At 45.7% G+C, this 21,005-nt stretch overlaps 1 protein-coding gene across 32 annotated transcripts in view; it reads right to left on the reverse strand.

Moving 5' to 3' along the window:
- Positions 1 to 21,005, reverse strand: part of TRERF1 (transcriptional regulating factor 1) — a 140,910-nt gene that overhangs the window by 10,226 nt on the left and 109,679 nt on the right. For all 32 annotated transcript variants that reach the window (XM_043543727.1, XM_043543716.1, XM_043543724.1 and 29 more), the window contains 5 exons: positions 19,897 to 20,266; positions 17,803 to 17,869; positions 15,558 to 15,697; positions 15,135 to 15,238; positions 5,092 to 5,167 (listed from right to left, as the gene is read on the reverse strand). In XM_043543727.1, coding sequence (XP_043399662.1) covers positions 5,092 to 5,167; positions 15,135 to 15,238; positions 15,558 to 15,697; positions 17,803 to 17,869; positions 19,897 to 20,266 — 757 coding nt within the window. The remainder of the gene's footprint in view (positions 1 to 5,091; positions 5,168 to 15,134; positions 15,239 to 15,557; positions 15,698 to 17,802; positions 17,870 to 19,896; positions 20,267 to 21,005) is intronic.

Below are 21,005 nucleotides of genomic sequence, written 5' to 3' on the forward strand. Positions count from 1 at the left end.
GGGAGTCGGGACTGCTTGCCTGTAATCCCTGCTATAAAACAAATTCATTCCGAGACCCTGGACAAGTTGCTTCTCTGTGATTCAGTCCCTTCCATCTCCAAAATGGGGATGGTACTTAACTATTTCATAGGAGTCTGGCAGAGACTGAAAAGTGCTTTGAGATGCTTGGATGGAAGGTGCCAACTATTATTATTATTTGCCAGATTGACTGCCCAGGAAAAAAAAAATTTTCATCTCTGAAAATCAGTACTGAAATCTGGTGTGGACGACTCAAAGCGAGTTGGTGCTCTCACTGAAATCTCTAGTGGGTATTAGTCAAACAGGAGGAACGCAGGAGCTGCTCTCCTGGATCAGGCCAATATTCTGTCTGCAAGTAGACAGCACTAAATGTTTCAAAGGAAGGAGCAAGAAACCTTATAGTGGACAGTTGTGGGATAAACTGACCATGTGTCTGACATTGCTTCCCAACTCTGTTACTGCTTGGTTTATGCTCCAAAACGTCAGGGTTTTTAGCACTTTTAAAAATCCTGTGTACCATATATATATATATATATATATATATATATATGCCTCACCCTTTTCTGAGTCCTACTAAGTTCTTTCTGCCGTCCTGTGGCACTGAGCTCCATGGGCTAATTATGCCTTGTGTAAAAATGTATATCCTTTTACCAATTTTCAGTTTTTATTGCTTTTCAATTTCATCCTATACTTATCAATTTGCTCCTGCACCTCCCTTTTGACATTCTTAATTAAAGAAACGGTGCCTCAATTTTATTAACTGAAAAGAGTAGGCCTAGGACACCTATCCCCCCAATATCTTCTGTTGTGAAGACAGCATTTAGCTTCTCTTCAGTGATATTTATCCTCTTGTTCTCTGAAGGCACTTCTCATATCAGAGAGAAAGCAATATTAGAAATTTCTATCTACCTTTAGATGAAATCTTTTTGTATGGCCCTTGTAAAATGGGACTGACCTCACAGGGTGAGTTTCATTCATTGTTCTGTTATCCCCTCAGGGTTGTCTTCTGACTCACTGCTTTGTACGCAGCCGTTTCTCCAATTCTGGATCTCTACTACTTAGAATCTTCCCCTATTTGCATAACCTTCATATACACCTAATTCTCCCCTTGAGCAGCTCATCACTCCAGTCTCTCTAGGTCTCTCTGCTTGTTTACCTGATCTGGTCTTGTGCAAATTTACTACTCCACCCTTCTGTGCCTCACTTTCTTAATCGGTTAAAATGTGAACAATACTTTTATCTCAGTAGAATGTAGTGAAGTTTAGTTATTTTTTATTGATCTTTTGAGATCTTGGTATGAAAACAGCTGTGTGTTATGACTCAAACTGTAGCTTTTTCTCAAAATTGTACATCTTTAACGCTTTCAAAAAAAGATGCGGAGGCATGAGCTCCAGCAAACGACTTCATTTGTCTCTTCTTTTCTTATGAATTATTACAATGAACCGAGGGTTAATTTACTGTACACCTAAGGGGATTCCAGCTTTGTACGGTTTCCTGGAAGTTGTGGTGTTATCAGCAGGGGCCCTAATATGAATATTAGGATTAATTAAAGCAGTCTAATTAACTAGGATAAAACCTCTGTAGGAAGAGTAACAGGAGAAAAGCTGTTTTTAACTCTGGTTGCTGGGAAACTGACTTTGTACTTGCTGGCCGTGGGAAACACAGAGACTGTGTATAGGGGGATCTGCAATGCAGTAAGATAGAACTGAGACCTTGGAATACGGATCAGTTTTTAAAGCAGGTCTTTATATTTCAGCAATTCATCCTATATTCCACTGTATTTGCCATACTGAGACTGTTACTGCACTGATTAACTGACAGTAATCTCTTCTGCAAAATGGGGCGGGAGGAGGGGAGCACTGTGTCTGAGTCATTTCAATGGGCCAGTTCAGGCCCATTATAGGCGTAGGATGAGGAACATGTAACATGGTACACGGCCTACATACAAAAAAGTGCCATATGTATTGGATGTTTACAGATTGATAGGAGCACACTGCTGTTTCATGTGGTCTGTCTCTCTTACGTATTCCTAAACTGAGAGCACTGCAGAGCTGAGACGTTCCAAGGCCCAACAAACAAAATCCTGGTGCAGCCCAAAGGACTATAACAGAGCTTTTGTTTTGGGTCCAGGTTATTTTAGAGACCACCTCTTTCTGAATGTCACATTCTGACCGCTGTCTCTAAAATAAACAAACTGGAGTGCAATTGCTAATAGTCCTCAGTTTAGAACGTCCACCATTCTTGGTGGATGAGTGAGGAGCCCTAATATTTCAAATTTCCTTCCCTCATTAGCCTGATGATGTCTGAGTGTGCTGACTTTCAAAGTACAATTCAAAGCCCACTTACCCACTCATTCTTTTGCCTGAAATGTATTTTGAGGGGGGATTAGGACTCTCTCATATTTGGGGAATTGTTTGCATTCTCATGAGTCAGCATTGTGTTCTGTTTTGATCTAGCTCTGCTTTAATGGATACATATGCACCAAGGAGCGGTGATAAATGAAATTTATATTTTGGGGGGGATGGACCAAACCATACAAATTATTAATCCAAATGCCACTAAACATATAAAGTTTGAATTCAACTAATTCTTGCAGTTAGATTATTTTCCTGCAATAACAAATCCCATATGCCTAGAGCAGCTGACTGACCATAATCACCAAATAAATTACCATGTAAACCCTGTAAATAGCTAGAAAGGGATCGTCAATATGAGATACAACTGTATATTGCATTGAAGAACTTCAGAGAGCAGTTTTGTACTTTGGCTTTTTGTATTTTAATGGGGTTTAAACCTGGATTGGAGAGATTATAATTTATCATGTAGTGTACTGAGTAAGGTTCAGGTTTCTTTGTCTGCTTGAGAAATTCTGGTCTCTTCACCCCACCTGGCAAACAACAGGGTACTCTGATGCCCACAGCTGTAGTGCTAGTTGAAAGGTATTAGCATTTAACTGGAATTCTATCTTGTGAGATATGCGAAGAAAGCAAGAGCCTCCTCTTGTGTTACCTTTGTCATTGTGAACCACTTGCAGAAAATGATGGAAATATGTTTGAATGAAAATGAATTCTTAAAATCTAGCATTTCCCAGCCTTTAACCCCTTGCCAAAATCTCTCCTCTAGGTTCTGATCTTTATTTCACTCTTATTGGCTAAATACAGATCCGAACAACATTAGGTGACCAGAGGCCAGGGCTGCACACATCACTTGCAGTAACCAAGTAACAGAGTAGCGGCTTTTCTTGCAATAGCAGTATCTCTTATGCAAGAAAAAATCATTGACAATTTTCTCTTCAGTCTTCTGTGGGAATGACAATTGGTTTTCTCTTGGTGGAAGAGAGAATCTTCCACTCGAAGGAATTCCTCAGGAAAAGCACCTACCACGTGTTTCATCCAAACAGAAGACCCACATGCAGGCACAGTGTCTTTTTAGTACCTAATCTTATTAAGGTTGCACATGTACTTCCATAGTGAATTTCAAGTTGTTAATTTATCCTTAAAAGGAGAGAAACTGTGGACTAGACTTGCCCCTGCATCTAAGCTCCATTTGGCCAAGGGGTGTGGCATGGGAATCATGGAGCTGCCTGATAAATTGCGACGGTATGAGTCTTCCCTGGTGTTTTAGAGCAATCTAGGGATTGCTCCAAGTTACACCAGTGGAGGATCACCACAGTATAGCTTTCAGAGTAGCAGCCATGTTAGCCTGTATTCGCAAAAAGAAAAGGAGTACTAGTGGCACCTTAGAGACTAACCAATTTATTTGAGCATAAGCTTTCGTGAGCTACAGCTCACTTCATCAGATGCATTCTTCATGCCCCTATTTTGGGATGGCAGCTGGCACATGTGCCAAGCTGCAAACATTATACCAGCAGAGAACCCCCCCCGCCATGTGAATTCCCCCCTGGGTCGCCAGACAAAACTGGGCTCATCTGCACTTCCTAGGTAGCACAATGGGCTCTGACTGGAAGCCAGAATTTGGCCTTGTACATTTTGATTATCCAAGCATCAGGAGATTCCTGGATTGTTTCCTTTTGAGTGCAAGCTGGAGACAATGGCTTGGCTTAGACAAGAAATCTTGCTGTAGAACCTGGGTTGGTTTTGCAGGGACAGTTGATAGACACAGGATGTGAGGTGGTGGGGTGAGAAGGGACCTGCCCTCACCTATCGTCCTTATCCTGTAATCTTTAGTAACAGCACATACATCTAAATAGCTGGCCAGGGTATATGTTTCACAAAGTATTTTCAAACTATGATCAAGAGGAGACTCCCATTATGTTTGTGAAGTAGAAGAGCTAGATCTGTTTGTTTTGGCTAGATGCAAACAATGATTTTGCATTCAGTAACTGTGAAAACACTTGCAAGAGTTATACTCTAAGCTGAACTTTGCACTTTTCATGCAATGACCATAAACGTCCAAATATTTAAGCATCACAACATCTATACGAGGAAGGTAAGATTGTACAACGATGACACTTTGGTATAAAGAGGCTAAGGCACCAGCCCCAAGGTACACAGCAAGCTAGATCTTTAACACAAATGCCAAGAACTTTGATCAGTTTTGGATCTGAATTAATGGCAGAAATTAGCCTAAACTGTTACAAATATCTATTAAGAATAGTGATGTACCAAAACCCCACAAAAAACAAGGAAGAGTATTCTTACAATCTGAAGATTCATCTCTCCATTATTAAGAATTTTCCCTTTTAGTTACAGGAGATGATAGTTTGAGGTGCTACCAGATGTTTTTTGTAGCATCAACTCTTTATTTAGAAACTTTATTTTACAGACCAGCATAGTTTACAGGTTAATATACCAAATTAACATGGTTTGTTTCATCTTTTTTTGCATGACATGAAACAAAGCAAAGTAGTATTAATGTAGCCAAGTACTGTCTGGTTACAAAAACCTGACCAGAAATGATGCCAGAGAGGAAAAATCTCTGCTACTCTAAACAACGGGAAAGAATAAAAGTATCAAGCAGCCTGTAGTTTTAATTTTACGCAAAATTATGTGCGCTTACCCTGTGCTCTTTTATAAATGTAAATTCACACATACAGATTGTTTAGAAACCTACCAGCATAATGGTAATTTGCCAAAGGATGACACTTCAATCTTACTGGCTTCCTCAACAGCAGCATTTCCAGGGCAACCTACAAAACAAACACGGAAGAACAGAATAAAAAAACCCTCAGTTATTTACTGTGTATAAATGTGAACAGAATAAGCTTAACAAGTATTACAGTGTGGGACTGGATTCAGTATCAATTGGGTTAATTTTCCACATCCTTATACTAAAAATCACCACCAAATTACTCTCCAAGACCTACTTATGCTTCATCCCCTACAAGAAGTCACCCCCAACTAATCAACTAAAGGTGGCCAGGCTGATGTGCGGCCAGTGTTAGAGGATATTATTTATTTTTAAAAAAACAAAAATAAATATCCTTTACTTGGAACAATGCAGTTGTGCATAAAACTAACCTATGTAACCAAGTGATGTTCTACAGTTCCCCTCACCTTCCCTTCCCCATTTCCTCCTCCTCGTTGTTACCTTCACTGGTTGCATCTTGCCTTAAATTAGATGGTAAGTTATTTGGAGAGGGACTTTATCTTTCTATTTGTTTGTACAACCCTTTGGACGCTACTATAACACCACCATCCCCGAAAAGTTCAACTCTTTAAATGAATTATCCACACGAGAACAGCAAGCAATAACACACTACAATTCTGGACAATTAAACACAGATTTGACAAGGTTTCACAGGAGCTGGAAGAAGACTGAGTCCTGTGGGTCTTTCCATTAAAACGAGGAGAAACCTTGGGTAATGTTAGCACAGGAGAATGCCTTGTATGGTATTAAAATACACAAAGCCAAGGACTAAGTGACATTAGTCATCCAAGGAGTATAAGAAACTTCTAGAAAGGCCCTGCCTTGAGATTTAATTTATTAACAATGAAAGGAAGTGGTCAGTCCCCAGCATCATTACAGGGCAGGTTCATGGCATCACTGCCAATCTATCAGGAAAGTTCTTTTGCGTGGCAAAATCTAAAGCCATTTCATTAAAAAACAAACAAACAAACAAAAAAAAACAGTTACCTACCTTTCGTAACTGTTGTTCTTCGAGATGTGCTGGTCACATCCATTCCATGCTAGGTGTGCGCGCCCACACGTGCAGTTGTTGGAGATTTCTGCCTTAGCGATACCCATAGGGCCAGCTGTCGTGCCTTCTAGCATGCTGTGCCCATGCGGCAGTATATTAGGCACTGCCGGCCCACGCCCCCTCAGTTCCTTCTTGCCAACAACTCCGACAGAGGGGCAGGAGGGCGGGTCATGGAACGGACATGAGCAACACATCTCACAGTACAGTTACGAAAGGCAGGTAACTGTTTTTTCTTCTTCAAGAGCTTGCTCGTGTCGATTCCATTCTAGGTGATTCTCAAGCAGTATCAATGGAGGTGGGCTTGGAGTTCACGGTCGTGCAGCCTGTAGCACAACTCTGCGTTGTCTCTCGCCGGCTGGGTCAGCGCATAGCGCGACGCGAACATACGGACAGACGACCAGGTGGCGGCCCAACAGACCTCTTGATTTGGGACCTATGCCTCGTAGGCCGCCGAAGATGCCTGCACTCTAGTGGAACGAGCCGTCACAGTCGCTGGCGAGGCCACTTTCGCCAGCTCATAGCACTGGCGGATACACCCCATGATCCAAGATGAAATTCTCTGGGCTGACACTGGGCAGCCCTTCATCCTGTCCGCAACAGCAATGAACAACTGCGTTGACTTACGGAACGACTGTGTTGTATTGATGTAGAAGGCCAGTGCCCGTCTGATGTCCAACGTATGCAGCCTGCGCTTATCTGATGCATGAGGCTTCAGACAGGACCGGTAAGTAGATGTCCTGGCCCATGTGGAACTGGGACACAACCTTGGGAAGAAAAACGGGATGCAGGTGTAGCTGGACCTTGTCCTTGTACAAGACCATAGAGGGTAGCTCTGACATGAGCGCCCTGATCTCGGACACCCGCCAAGCCGATGTTATGGCAACCAGGAAGGACACATTCCAGAAAAGGAGCAGGAGGGAGCAGGAAGCTAGGGGTTCAAAGGAAGGCCCATGAGCTTCGAGAGCACCAGATTCAGATCCCCTGGGGGAACCGGGTCACAAATGTGCAGGTACAGCCCTGCTAGACCTTTCAGGAATCGTGCCGTTATGGGACGGGCAAAGACAGACCTGCCCTGAAGCGGAGGGTGGAACGCAGAAATGGCCGCCAGGTGCATCTTGACCGAAGACAGCTTTAAGTGCAGCAAATAGTCCAGGATGACCTGCAACGAGGCCTCCTCAGGACGAATGTGCTTGTCCGAGGTCCAACATGCGAAGCGCTTCCACTTGGCCACAACGGTAGCCCTGGTGGAGGGCTTTCTGCTGCCCAGCAGGACCTCTTGGACTGCGCGGAGCAGTCCTGTTTGTCCGTGCTCAGCCATGGAGCAGCCATGCCGTCAGGTGCAGGTTCGGGTGCAGCAGATGGCTGCGATTCTGGGACAGCAGATCTGGACGGACAGGTACCTGCAGCGGGTCGGCCACCGAAAGACTCAGCAGCATGCGAACCAGTGTTGGCGAGGCCACACTGGGGCTATGAGCATGACCCACGCCCTGTCTTGCTTCACCTTTATCAGGACTCTTTGGATAAGGCAGAAAGGCGTACATCAGCACTACCAACCATGGGGTCAGGAAGGCATCCGACAAGGAACCCTTGTCCCTGCCGTATAGAGAGCAGAACACGTGGCACTTCCTGTTCTGCCTGGACGCAAACAGGTCCCTCCACCGTCGGAAGATCAGGTCGACCACCTCCGGATGGAGGAACCACTCGTGGCAAGAGGAGAAGGTCCTGCTGAGGCAATCTGCCAGGACGTTTCTGGTTCCAGGTAAGCGAGCAGCCACCAGGTAAATGGCGTTCTGCACAGAAAGGTCCCAGAGACTGAGTGCCTCTTGACAGAGGACTTGACACTGCCCTACCTGTTGATGTAATATATCGCGGCCATGTTGTCTGTGAGGACCTGCACCACCTTGCCTTTTAGGTGGGGCAAAAATGCCTGACAGGCCAGGTGCACCGCCTTGAGCTCCCTGACGTCGATATGAAGAGCCAAGTCGTGTTACATCCAGCGACCTTGGGTGCTGAGCTCACCCAGGTGGGCTCCCCACCCCAGATCTGGTGCGTCTGAGGACTGTGACTGCTTGCTCTAGGGGGTGCCTGCTTGGAATGTAACCATGGAGAGCCACGTTTGCAGGGGGTCGCAGATGAAGCCGGGCATGCTTGACCACATATGTGCATGCTGCCATATGACCCATCAGCCACAGGCAAGTGTGGGCCGTGGTGATCAGATGTGTCCTCTCGTGGGCAATGAGATGCACCATGGCCTGAAAGCATGCTTCCGGAAGGAAGGCCCTAGCTCACGTGGAATTAAGAACCACTACAATGAACTCTCTGTGCTGGACCGCCGTGAACATGGACTTTTCTGTTTTTATTAACAGGCCAAGGTTGTTGCAAGTGGACCATACCAGATCGAGGCTTCTCCATATCTGTCCCGGTGACCTGCCCTTGATGAGCCAATCATCTAGGTATGGGAAGATCTGGAACCCCCAACATCTGAGGTAAACTGCTACTGGCACCAGGCATTTCACGAACACCCCGGGGGCCGAGGACAGGCCAAAGTATAGCGCCGTGACCTGGACGTGGCGCCCCACCACTATAAAAAGCAGGAACTGTCTGTGTCCTGGAACTGTGGAGACATGGAAGTAAGTGTCCTTTAAGTTGAGAGTGGCGTACCAGTCCCCCAGATCCAGGGAGGGGACAATGGAGGCTACGGAGACCATGGAGAACTTCAACTTCTTGAGACTTGTTGAGGCCATGCAGATCCAGGATGGGTCTGAGGCCCCCCTGGGCCTTTGGGATTTGGAAGTAACGGGAGCAGAATCCTCTTCCTTCCATGTCCTGAGGAACTGCCTCCACAGCCCCCAACTACTGGAGCTTGTTGATCTCCTGAACCAGGAGTTGCTCGTGAGAGGGGTCCCTGAAGAGGGACAGGGAAGCAGGGGGTTGGGAAGGAGGTATATCCAGAAACTGCAGGGTGTAGCCCTGAGTTACTGTGTCCAGGACCCGCAGTCTGAGGTAACCCGTGACCAGGCCGAGTGGTAGGGGGAAAGATGGTTGAGGAAAGGATGGGCAGAAATCGACTGGCTGACTGGGCGTCGCTCTTGAGCTCACCCTCAAAATGATCGCTTTTGCCCCCCCAGGTTCTTAGTGGGTCCGAGCTGGACTGGCGAGTGAAAGGAAGAAGGGCGGCAATGGCTAAACCCAGGGTCCCTTCTCCTTGTAGGTCCCTGCCAGGCTTGCCGAGGCCTCGATGGCAGTGGAGGCCAGAATGGCTTTCTGGCTGACTGTGGGATATGTATGCCCAACAAGCGAAGGGTAGCCTTAGTATTCTTCAGCCCGGGAAGTCTGGCGTCAATTTGATCAGAGAAGAGCCCAACGCTGTTGAAGGGGAGGTCCTGAACTGAGGCCTGCATCTCCTGGGAGAGGCCCACCACTTGGAGCCAGGAGCTGCGTCGCATGACCACCGCCGATGTGACCATCCGCGCCGCTGAGTCCCATGCCATTTTCAGGGAGCACCTGGCTGCTGCGCAACCTTCCTCTACCAAGGTACCAAACTCCTGAGCCTGAGAAAGGGAGTCCTGGAACTTCTGGAGGCTCTCCCAGAGGTTAAAATTGTATCAGCCCAGCAGGGCCTGATGGTTCACCACCTGGAAGCATAGGCTGGCCATTGAATAAATTTTTCTGCCAAATAAATCAAGTTTTTTGGCGTCTTTATTCTTGGGAGTAGCGGCAGTGGGGACCTGCTTGTCCTTTTCATTGACAGCAGACACAACCAGCAAGCCCGGAGGTGGATGCATATAACAGTACTTGAAACCCTTGGCTGGCACAAAATATTTTTTCTCAGCCCCTTTAGAGGTGGGCAGGATGGAGTCTGCCACAGTGATGTGGCGATCTTGAGGACCCCGTCGTGTGCAGGGTGACCCAAGAGGGCGTGGAGGCCGAGAGGACACTGAACAGGATGTCCTCCTGCTCAGCCATCTCTTGCACTTCCAGCCCCAAAGTTCTTGGCCACCTGCCTGAGAAGGGCTTGGTGCTCTTTAAAGTCAGCTGGGGGGGCTGGCCCTTGAAGGTCCCGCGACCGCCTCAACCGGAGAAGAGGAAGAGGCCCTGGCTGCAGGTGGAAGCGCTGGGGGCTCGGCCGCTGCTGGAGAGGGAGGTTTGGGGGTGGGCACAGAGACGTCCATCCCAACATCTGAGTGAACTTCTGGTACCGGGCCCGGCGGGGCCCCAGATCCCTGCTCCAATGTGACCACTGATGCACGCTGCAAAGGGGGCATCATCATCACCAGAACACCCCATGCCTCCCAATACGGCCACTGCGTTGGCCAGTGGCCTTGCAGCCACTGCGGTGCCGTGGATGACAGAACAGTTTCCAGTGCCCGATCCTGTTGCGAAGACCGGGGCAATGGGCTGACCTGGACCTCCGCATCAGGGGAACCACTCTCTGGTGACCAGGGAGGAGCCATCAACGCCTGGGTTTGCTTGCTGGTCGTGGCTACAGGTGAACGCTGACCAGGTGTAAGCAAGCGGTGGCTATTCTGGGGGGAGCAGACCCGGTGCCGGGGAGATCAGCATTGGTGAGAACGGTGTTGCGAAGACTGGTAATACAAGGGGGAGCGGTCCCACGGAGCCGGGGACCGGGACCGACATCTAGTCACAGATGGGCAATAGGGCAAACAGCGTTGGTCATAACATGGGGAACGTCGACCCCATACTGGGGAATAACATCTTGACGTCCGGGGGGAGAGTTTGGGCGCCCGATGGCGCGGTTGCAATCTGCCCCAGGATTACTTATCCGGAGGTCTGTGGTGCTCTCCCGCCCCCAGAGGGGTCTTAATGGCTGGCTTGCCCTCTCAAGGAACCTGAGCCTGGTCCTGCAGCCCCGGAAACGTCACAGGAGCTGGTGGAGACCTGTGCGCTCTCTGTTCCCAGCTCTGGGATGACAACGGTGCAGGCAGGGTGGTGGGCCCCTTCCACTCACGAGTCAACAGACCTTTAAGAGGGCTAGGTGCCCCAGCCACGGAGGCCCGCTCATGCTGCTCTGGAGAAGGCTGGCGGACAGGCCCGGTCCCTCTACTGGATGATCCTTCAGCCTTCTTGCTCGACGACGGCGAGTGCTTCTTCGCCTTCTTCTTCGGCAGCGGTGACGGCAAATGGTGCCAAGAGAAGCCAGATGCCAATGGCGCACTGAGCACAGAGGCTGAAGTACTTGGTGCAGCCTGCGCAGAGGGCTTGAAAGCCGGGCAGAGAGCAGACTCCATCAGGAGGCCTCTGAGGCGAATGTCCCTCACAGGACATAGGCCTGCCACTCACAGGCACAGGCCTGCAACAGACAGAGCAGGGCTTAAACCCGGGAGCTCAGGGCATGCCCCGCCTGGGGCAAAGTCTCAGCAGGGACCTTACCTAACAGCTAACTACACTACTTAACAACTACTTAACACTAACTGCAATTAACAAAAGCCCCAAGTCGATGGAAGAAAACCGCTAGCTCTTCACAAGCAAGAGAGGCACTCCGAAGAAGGAACTGAGAGGGTGTGGGCCGGCAGTGCCTAATATTCCGCGGCATGGGTGCAGCAAGCTAGAGGGCGCTACAGCTGGCCCTAAAGGTACTGCTAAGGCAAAAATCTCCAACGGCCGCACACACACCTAGAATGGAGTCGACATGAGCAAGCACTCGAAGTACTTGTTATTCTGTTTCGAATGGCTCTGCACATTCCCACTTATGGGTTTTGCACCGCCCAGGGCAGCCTCACCTTCCAAGCACTGGCTGCTATACCTTGTAGCACCCCTTCCTGATGCTTCCCATTGCATCTCCAAACATTCTGAAAGCAAGGTTACACAAGACAGCACTGCGGCCTCCACTGTCTCAGTACCTTCCAACCACTGCGCCAGATGGAAGTGTCTATCAGATCTGGGGTTCTCTCCTATTCAGTATCTTTGGATTTTTTGCAATAGTTGTTTGTTTTAGCGTTAAGTATAATTTAAGGCAGTTACAGCATAGTTAGCTAGCAGAAACAACGACGAGTCTTCGTGGCACCTTAGAGACTAACACATTTATTTGAGTATAAGCTTTCGTGAGCTAGAACCCACTTCATCAGACGCTGATACAGACTAATATGGCTACCACTCTGAAACCTAGCTAGCAGAGTTTGTAGGTTCGGTTCTTTGTAACAGTGAAACTGAAGAAACAGCAGCAGCCAGATTTTAAGAGTTGTGCTTCATACCCAGTTGTCTCCCCGGTGCCGGACAATCATGTTAGGTGCCTTAAGTGCCTTGGGGAAGGCCCCTGTCCTTCTGACTGTTCTATTTCCCAGACCTTTACACCCAGAGCACGTAAGGAGACACAGAACAGACCGCTAGCGCTCCTGCTTATAGAAGCTCTTGCTGCTAACTGTTGGGTTCTGGGAGATCACCAGAGCTGAAGACTAAGAGGCCTGTATCAGCTCCAGTTGCTTTGTCTAGCAAGAATAAAATGCCTAAAGGATCCCAAGGATTAGGATGTTTGTTGGTTCCGGCTCCTATTTCTGTTTTGCTGGATCCTCCAGTTAAACTCGGCAAGATGTCGAAGGCATCATCTGTCCAGCTGGCTGCTCTCCAATCCAGACCTAAGGTCTGAGATTTGACCTGAGGATCAAGAGTTGTGGAGCAATTGGCAAGGATGCCTCCCTTCCTTTGTATGGAGACAAGCTAACCCATTTCACTGACATTTGGAGGTTTATTACCTTGGAAAAGAGGGTCCTAGTAATTATAGAAAAGGGCTATACAATACAATTTTAAAAGTTACCTATTCTCCCCTAATCCTTCACTTTTCAGGACACCTTCTCACACGATTATTCTTCTGTTAGAAGTTTAAAAATTGATCCTGACAGGTGTTGTCAAAGAAGTATCCAAATATCTGTAGGTCAAGGGTTTATTCAAAATACTTCTTGGTACAGGAAAAAAAAAAAAAGATGGAGATTTCGATCCAATTTTAGATTTAAGAAAATTGAACAGGTTCACTTGGAAGTTCCAGTTTTGAATGCTAACCCAGGCCTCCATAATTCCCTTGCTTTCGGTTATGGATTGGTTCGCAACTCTTGATTTACAGGATGCATATGTCCGTATTTCTCTCTGGCCTAATCATCCTTTGCTCCTTCATTTTGTAGTGGCACAAAGACATTTTCAGTACAAGTTTCTTCAATTTAGCCTTTTCATAATGCCAGGAGTCTTCAAAGTACCTTTTTGTAGTAGAGATCCATCTCTGAAAACTGCATCTTTGTTTATCCATATCTGGACAATTGGTTGCTAAAGTGACAGGTTGCTAAAGGACAGGGCAAGGACCATTATTTGTGCATGATACAGTTTAAAGGCTTATGAAGGGGTTATCGAATACATTATACCCTTTTGAGGGAGCCAGTTCCACCATGGAATTTTAATTTGGTTTTATCTATGCTCATGAAGCTGCCTTTTGAACCTTTGGCAGTGTTCTTTATTTTACTTATTTATTAAAACTGTGTTTATTATTGGTATAGCATCAGCCAGAGGGGTGAGTGAATTGTATCCTTTGATGGCTGATCTGCCATTTACTATTTTTTATAAGAACAAAGTGGTTCTCAGACCTGATCTCAGGTTTCTACTAAAAACTGTACCTGAGTTTCATATCAGTCTATTAATTTACCAGAATTTTTCTCAAAGTCCCATGCTAATAAAAGGGAATCTGTGTTACACAGTTTAGATGCTAGAAGGATTTTAGCATATTATTTAAACAGAACTAAGAGTTTTAGGAAGTCATCTAAGTTATTTGTTTCTTATGCTAAAACCCATATGGCTTATAGAGTATCACCTAAAATTATTTCCAGAGAGGGAAAACAATGTATCATTAAATGTTACAAGTTAGCAGCAATCCCTGTGCCTACTGTTGTAAGATCTCATTCTACTAGGGATATGGCAGCATCTTTTGCTTGCCTTAAACATGTTCCTGTTGGAGAAATCTGTATGGCTACTACCTGGAAGCGAGTCCATACCTTCATAGGCGCCGACTCTGTGGGTGCTCCAGGGCTGAAGCACCCACAGGGGAAAAATGGTGGGTGCTGAGCACCCACTGGCAGTCCCCCTCCCCTCCCCCCCGCATCAGCTCCCCTCCTTCCCCCCAGTGTTTGCCACCCACCGGCAGGCCCCACTGATCAGCACCTCCTCCGCCCTCCCTGCGCCCCATGCGATCGGCTGTTTTGCAGCATGCAGGAGGCTTTGGGAGGGAGGAGGAGGAGCGAGGGCGTGGTGCGCTGGGGGAGGAGGTGAAACGGGGGCGGGAAGAGGCGGGGTGGGGACGGAGCCAGGGTGGGGCCTTGGAGGAAGGGGTGGAGTGGGGGCGGGGCCTAGGGCAGAGCTGGGGGTTGAGCACCACCCAGCACATTAGAAAGTCGAAGCCTGTGCATACTTTTACTAAACATTATGCTTTGGATTTGGCTTCAAGAGTGGATGCTAAATTTGGTACATTAGCATTTCAGTCCTTTAAATTAGGACTCTGTTTCGCTCCTCCTGAGTTTTCAGCACTGCTCACCGAACTTACCCACAAACGGGGGATATGCAAAGCCACTCGAAGAAGAAATGAAGGTTACTCGTAACCAGAGTTCTTCAATACTATTCTGCATATATTCACACTTCCTCCCCACCTCCCCCTCTTTCTCAAAGTCGTACAGCGGTTTCTCTGGGTTGGCGGTGGCAGGAACTGAGGCAGTAGAGGGTGCAGCACTCCCTTATGTAGCTCAACCGCAATGTTCGGAGACACTGAGGGAAGGGAGGGGTTGGAAGGGGCACACGTGAGCGCTAACAGATACTGCTTGGAGAAGGTTCTACCTTTAAGCTGCACCAGGCAGTGCAAAATCTATAAGTGGCGATATGCAGAGTAAATACAAGTAAATAACCTTCATCTTCCCATGCTGCCAAGGTAAAGGAGACGCGAACCTTTCTCTTCAGCTTCTTGTCTTACCATTATATCCCCTTTGGACTCAAAGAGGGAGTGCAATGCATATTCTGAATTAGTTCCTCCACCAGGTAACACGCTTGAACAGCACATATTTAAGAGGTCTTCCACTATCAGAAACAAAAAGGATCCTGTTAAATATTGCAACATGTCAGCCAGATACCTCAAACCAAGGATTCTGTAAAGCCAACTGAAACACAATAGAGTGTAAAGTTTTCATTCTGAAATGCGCACACAGTTCTTGATGTTTGCACTGCACTTTTCTCTAACAATTCTCAAATGCATCAAATTAAAACTGATCAGATATTGAAACATCTGTATAACCTTTTCAAAGTAAAAAAAAAATAGTATGAGAGTGAGAAATAAGTGGAGATTTCTATACCGAATATAGTGTTTTCAGTAAACAATTCAAACGGCAAAATACAGTACCTCTTTGTTGGAAGACTTTGTTTTCCAGTTCTGGCCATGGTTTCCAAACCAAAGTTGCCTTGTGCATATCTCTCCCCATTGATGATCGGTCTTGTAGTTCAGGAATATCAGCCTGGAATCTTGATCCAATATTGATCTGTCTGTAAATAAAGAGAGATCTCACTTGTAAGATTTACAGAGAAAAGAATAATATTACCTTTTATTTTATACCAAACAAAAAATAATTACACAATTGAGACACTCCCCAAGAGTACCCAGGGTTGCGAGGCACCATTAGCATGAGTGAGCTTTGTCTGTACCTGCCAGGAGTCAGTTTCCTGACAACCCAAGCCACAAACAGAACAAGTACTCCCGCCATCAGCCCCCGTAAGCTACGCTGTCCCTCTGCAGGCAAACAATAGGTATACACCAACTTCCAAGTGTCCCTCTGAGTGTCTAGCCCTTGTTCCACCGAACACTCACAAAATTCACAGATTACTATTCCTTTGGGAGTAGTGACACACAAATTATTAATTTTAACTCAAGATAGCCATCCAGTTAACACACAGCACTTAGATATATTTATAGTGAAAACAAGAATATGTTTATTATCAAAGAACAGAGATTCAAACTAAGAAAGAATATCAGAAACAAATGGTTACATATAAAACAAACTTATAACGTGCGTGCTAGAGCCTAAACTTAACTCATAAAATATTCCCCCATCTCCTGCAGGATAGCTCATCCCAAGTCCTTTTCCCTGGTGTTTTAAACCAGGATGTCTGAAAACGTCCTTTCACTAGATCAAGCCCACTGGCAGCTTGTCTTCACAGCCTGAAGGATCCCAGGCGCACCTCCATACCCCAGTTATACTCCCCAAAATTAATTGTCTTTACTTGTAAAACAGGATAATCCCTGCTGTTTTTGTTTTCTCCTGCAGCACTCAGAATCTACTCATGAGTACTTGATTCAATATGCAAGTAGATTTCCACTGTAAGATATACAATGGTCAGCTAGGGAGATAAGTGTCTCCCACTTGGAGAAGTTTGTCTCAGTGCATGCTACCTCTGAGGCCTGGTCTACACTGGGGGGCGGGAATAGACATAAGATACGTTGACTTCAGCTATGCTATTCTCATAGCTGAAGTTGCGTATCTTAGGTCGACTTACCTCGCGTCCTCATGGCGTGGGATTGACTGCCACCACTCCACCGTCGACTCCACTTCCGCCTCTCGCCACGGTGGAGTACAAGAGTCAATGGCAGAGCGACCGGGGATCGATTTATTGCGTCTACACTCGACATGATAAATTGATCCCCGATAGATATATCACTACCCGCCGACCCGATGGGTAGTGTAGACATACTCTAAGTGACCAGCCTTTAACTCCAAGGCCTTAAAGACAATTTTCAGTACGCATATATAACTCCTTACACATTATCTGCACATATATTTTGCAATGATTATGATCACCAGCATGACACATGATCCATTTTGGTGAAGCCAGGGGATCCCTGTAAACCTGTGGACCCCTGTGCCCTCTGCCAGTGGGCATCAAGAGGTCCTTGCGTCACACGTCACAACGGTCTGACATGAAATTGTGTCAGACTATCTTACAACATAATATTCAGTGAACTCTGCTTTCACTGAGGCAAATAGTGTATTGTAAAGACCTAATTTAGAAAGCTGTGCACAATTCCAACACAGTTTAATTGGACTGGGAAGCAGGTTTTAAGTCCCAGAAGAGAGAGATATAACGAATATCATTACTGTATAGTGAACAGACCAGATGCAGGTCAGTTAGACCTCCCTGCCCCATAGGGGATGACACACCTCAGCAGAGGGCTGGTGGTGATAACACTGTCTCTGTCCTCTCTTGGTATCCCACGAGGGGAAGGGAAGTTTAACACCTCCCAGAACTCCATAGGAGGTCTGCCAGGGCAAGTACTGAATCAACATGCTGCCCCAATACCATGGTCACACACTTTTCCAGCCAGCACCAGCTACGTTTGTGACTTCACTGGCCTTTTATAGCTCCCCCCTGAAGCCATGGCTGGTTTGCAGTGCCACAATCTCATTTCTGGCAGACTTTCTGCTGTCAGTGACCTCAGCCAATGTTTACACTGGGATAGCCGTGAGTGCCTCCAGCCAAGTAGTATGGTATTACCCGCCTTGTTCAAAATATACAAGGCCACATACTCTAGGTGAGAGAGGGTGAGCTGGCTGAAGTAGGCTGTAAAGTGATACATATTGATAAATTTTTCTTACGGTTCTATATCAACAGTCTGTTCTCCAGGCCCTGGAGTCACTGGAATGCTGCTTCCATCAATACTATCTGAAACAGAAACAGGGATTTGATTTTCTGTTTAGAAAGCTATTTTCTTAACTAGCACATCGTGTTTGGTCCTCCACTGCCCCCACTTGTGTAGCTATCCTTCTACTAAATGGTCCACAGAAATCAATGAAACATCAGGTTACAGCTGGTGCAGTGGCCTGAATGTACCAGGTCCTTAAGAAACCAGGTACAGTGCGTCTGGACATAGCTGCAATTTTCAATAGCACCAATTTCCATACGGATGACCATTCTGAATGGTTTTACATTTTCCTTTATAATCTACACACTTGGTTGTACATGTTAGCTTTGTACCTCCTACCAGGTTGCCACCCATGCCCTCGTATGGTCTCCCGTTATCATATGCTAAGCGAACCTACTCCTACTCCTCCTCCTCCTCCAAATTCCTCTTTACAATTAATTCTTCCATAAATCTCTCCTACTTCCTTTTCTCATCAATAATCCCCACAGACTCCCTTAACTGATCTATTGTCCTGTGACTTCTTTAAATTGTAAACTATGGGTCAGGAAACATGTACTAACATTCTGTTGGTAAAGCACTGAGAATGTATTTATGGCACTGTAGAAGTGATTTTGCAAATCAGTGCAATACAACACAATTCCAAAAAACAGAAAAACAAAAACACCGCAACCAAACCCCCAAAATCCAGGTCAGCTATCACCTTGTTACTGTATCTCGGAAGAAACTAAGGACCACAGTTTAAGGATGATACAATGGTGACAGAAGGTTCAGCTGGCCCTGGACTACTTGCTAGAATTAGTAGAAGGCCAAAACCAAGTTCTGATCATCTTCTAAAAAGAGCAGGAAGGAAGAGGAGAGGTTGCAGGATAGAGGACTAGGACTGCCAATAATACAGTTTTATAAACTGGAATTTCAGTGCCTACTAGAGAACATATCAGAGAGGCAACTTGATTTACCCATTTTGCTAACTTGAAAAAGCTAGCAATCAAATTTTTAAACCTATAAAGGGGACTGATCGCAGAAGATGGGAATACAGAAGGGGAAACAAGGAGAGGGGATATAACATAACAGCAACATGTCCAGATAACTGAGGACTACTGACGGACTATGAAGGGTGTATCACTTAGTGTTTTTTGACTAGAAGGCTGGTGGCTGTGAAGAAAATGTGGATGTAAAATTGTAAAACATGGGGGGATCTTCAAGGATCCAAGACAGAAGATAATTTAAATATACCTACTCTCCTTTTGGGTTACAGGATAAAATGTAAGGGTCCAGTAAGTAAAATCTTAATTCATCACCTGAACCATGCTGCTAAATACCTAGTTTATAGGTTTTGAAAAACTACACAAACAGAAATGTGTCTCCAGCAATTTTGACGAATTGCTTTGCTTGCACAGTTAATTTATAATAAAAAGTTAAGTTCTCTAACATACTGGGGACCATTCTAAGTTACTTAAGGTGTGATTAAGATGTTATTTCTACCTTGGACAGACTCTTCCCGTCTAGCTAATATAGATTATCCCCCATACACACCTTAAAGATCTTTTCTATGCATATGCTGTATCAAATTTAGATAACTAACAGTGTCTTGATATATGTATGTTGGGATTTAAACAAAATATTTACTACTGCAGTCATGTAGCCTGATACGCTAATCCAAAATTTCTTCTCCTGAACTGAATAAATGCTTAAAACCAAACAGCTGCCAAATCCCAAAACAGGTGTGTCCCCCTTGGCCCATTTGAGTAGGCTTCACTTTAGTGTCCTTTGAAATAAATACGTTCTGATCTTTCCATTTGAAATTAACCAGTCCATTTCTTGGTTTAAACCCAACCCTACAATATCTAGAACAGATGTACACATCTGGAAAAACTGACTTTGTTGAACAGGGAAAGTAACAGTAGTTTGTGTGTATGTCTTGTCCTTCTCCCAAGATGATCATTTCAAAACAGAAAGCACACTGGGAATATAACATAACAGAATAGCGGTTTATGTAAGATGTGGTTTTGGGCTCAGAGAAAGTGCTACAATTAAATAAAATACTTACTAGATCGACATAGGAGCACCCGTGGAGTGGGTGTCAAAGGAGTAAGCGGCAGCTGGGGGTGAGATGCATTATGAGATGATGTGATAACGCTGCTGAAGAGCCCAGATCCTTGGCGTACTGGGCTAAGCATAGGTGGTGGGGTATAGGGAGGAAACTCATGTGTCCTGTCTAGGAGATGGTCTCCTAGGATGCGGGGAGAGCGAAGCTGGCTTTGATACAGCGTAGCTCCTGAGTAGGATGCACTGAAGTTGAAGGAAGGAGGAGGTATGAAGAGTGGTTCCGGTCTATGTCGATATTTTTTCTTGTCCTGCAGGGATTTGAAGTCTTCTTCCAATTTTGCAGCACTTTGATGCTGTTTTCTGCTAAGTTCCTAAATGAAAATTGATAGCATTCAAATATACAGCTATGATTAGTTTGGGTTACATTACCTATGCTTTCCCACAGACAATGGTGACAGGAAAGCGGTTATCAACTGATGACTATTCAGGGCCCTACATGGAATAAGTTTGACAGTTTCAGTCCAGTTTTGGGGCGTTTTTTAAAGCCAACAGGTGCCCATGTGACAAAATACCAACACTATAACTGGTACTGGTTGGCAATCTAAAGACAGAGAGAATTAATTACCTTTCCAGCTCCAGAAATCACCACTCCAGGTCAGAGGAGAATTATTAAAAAGCTGGCTAAGACAGTGGAAGATTGGCATTTGCCCCTGCCAGTGTTTACTGGCTAAAGAGAAAACCTGGCTCCAAGATGTCAATGCAGCATTTTTTTTTTTAATTTTTTTTTTTTTTTTTTACCAGCACCCCTCACATGCACACTTATCGTTTCCAGCTACAAAAAATTTATATTGGTCATCTGGGAGTTGCTCCATCTACCCCCAAAGTCTGAGTTTATTAGAAAGTTAAATGTTTTCTAATACATCTACTTGGCTTTAGTAGGATGGACACATTTGAGCTCAGTGGAATAACTGCAGCATTGTCACTGGCAGGAGAGGGGGGAAAATGTAATAAATTCAAATTCTTTGTCTCTTATCACTATATTTCCATCTGCTGGGTGGAATCCAGCTGCAAGGAATCTTGTATTAATTTTCTCCTTTCTTGGCAGAGAAA

Source organism: Chelonia mydas, chromosome 3, assembly GCF_015237465.2.
Source record: "Chelonia mydas isolate rCheMyd1 chromosome 3, rCheMyd1.pri.v2, whole genome shotgun sequence".
Classification (NCBI taxonomy): domain Eukaryota; kingdom Metazoa; phylum Chordata; order Testudines; family Cheloniidae; genus Chelonia; species Chelonia mydas.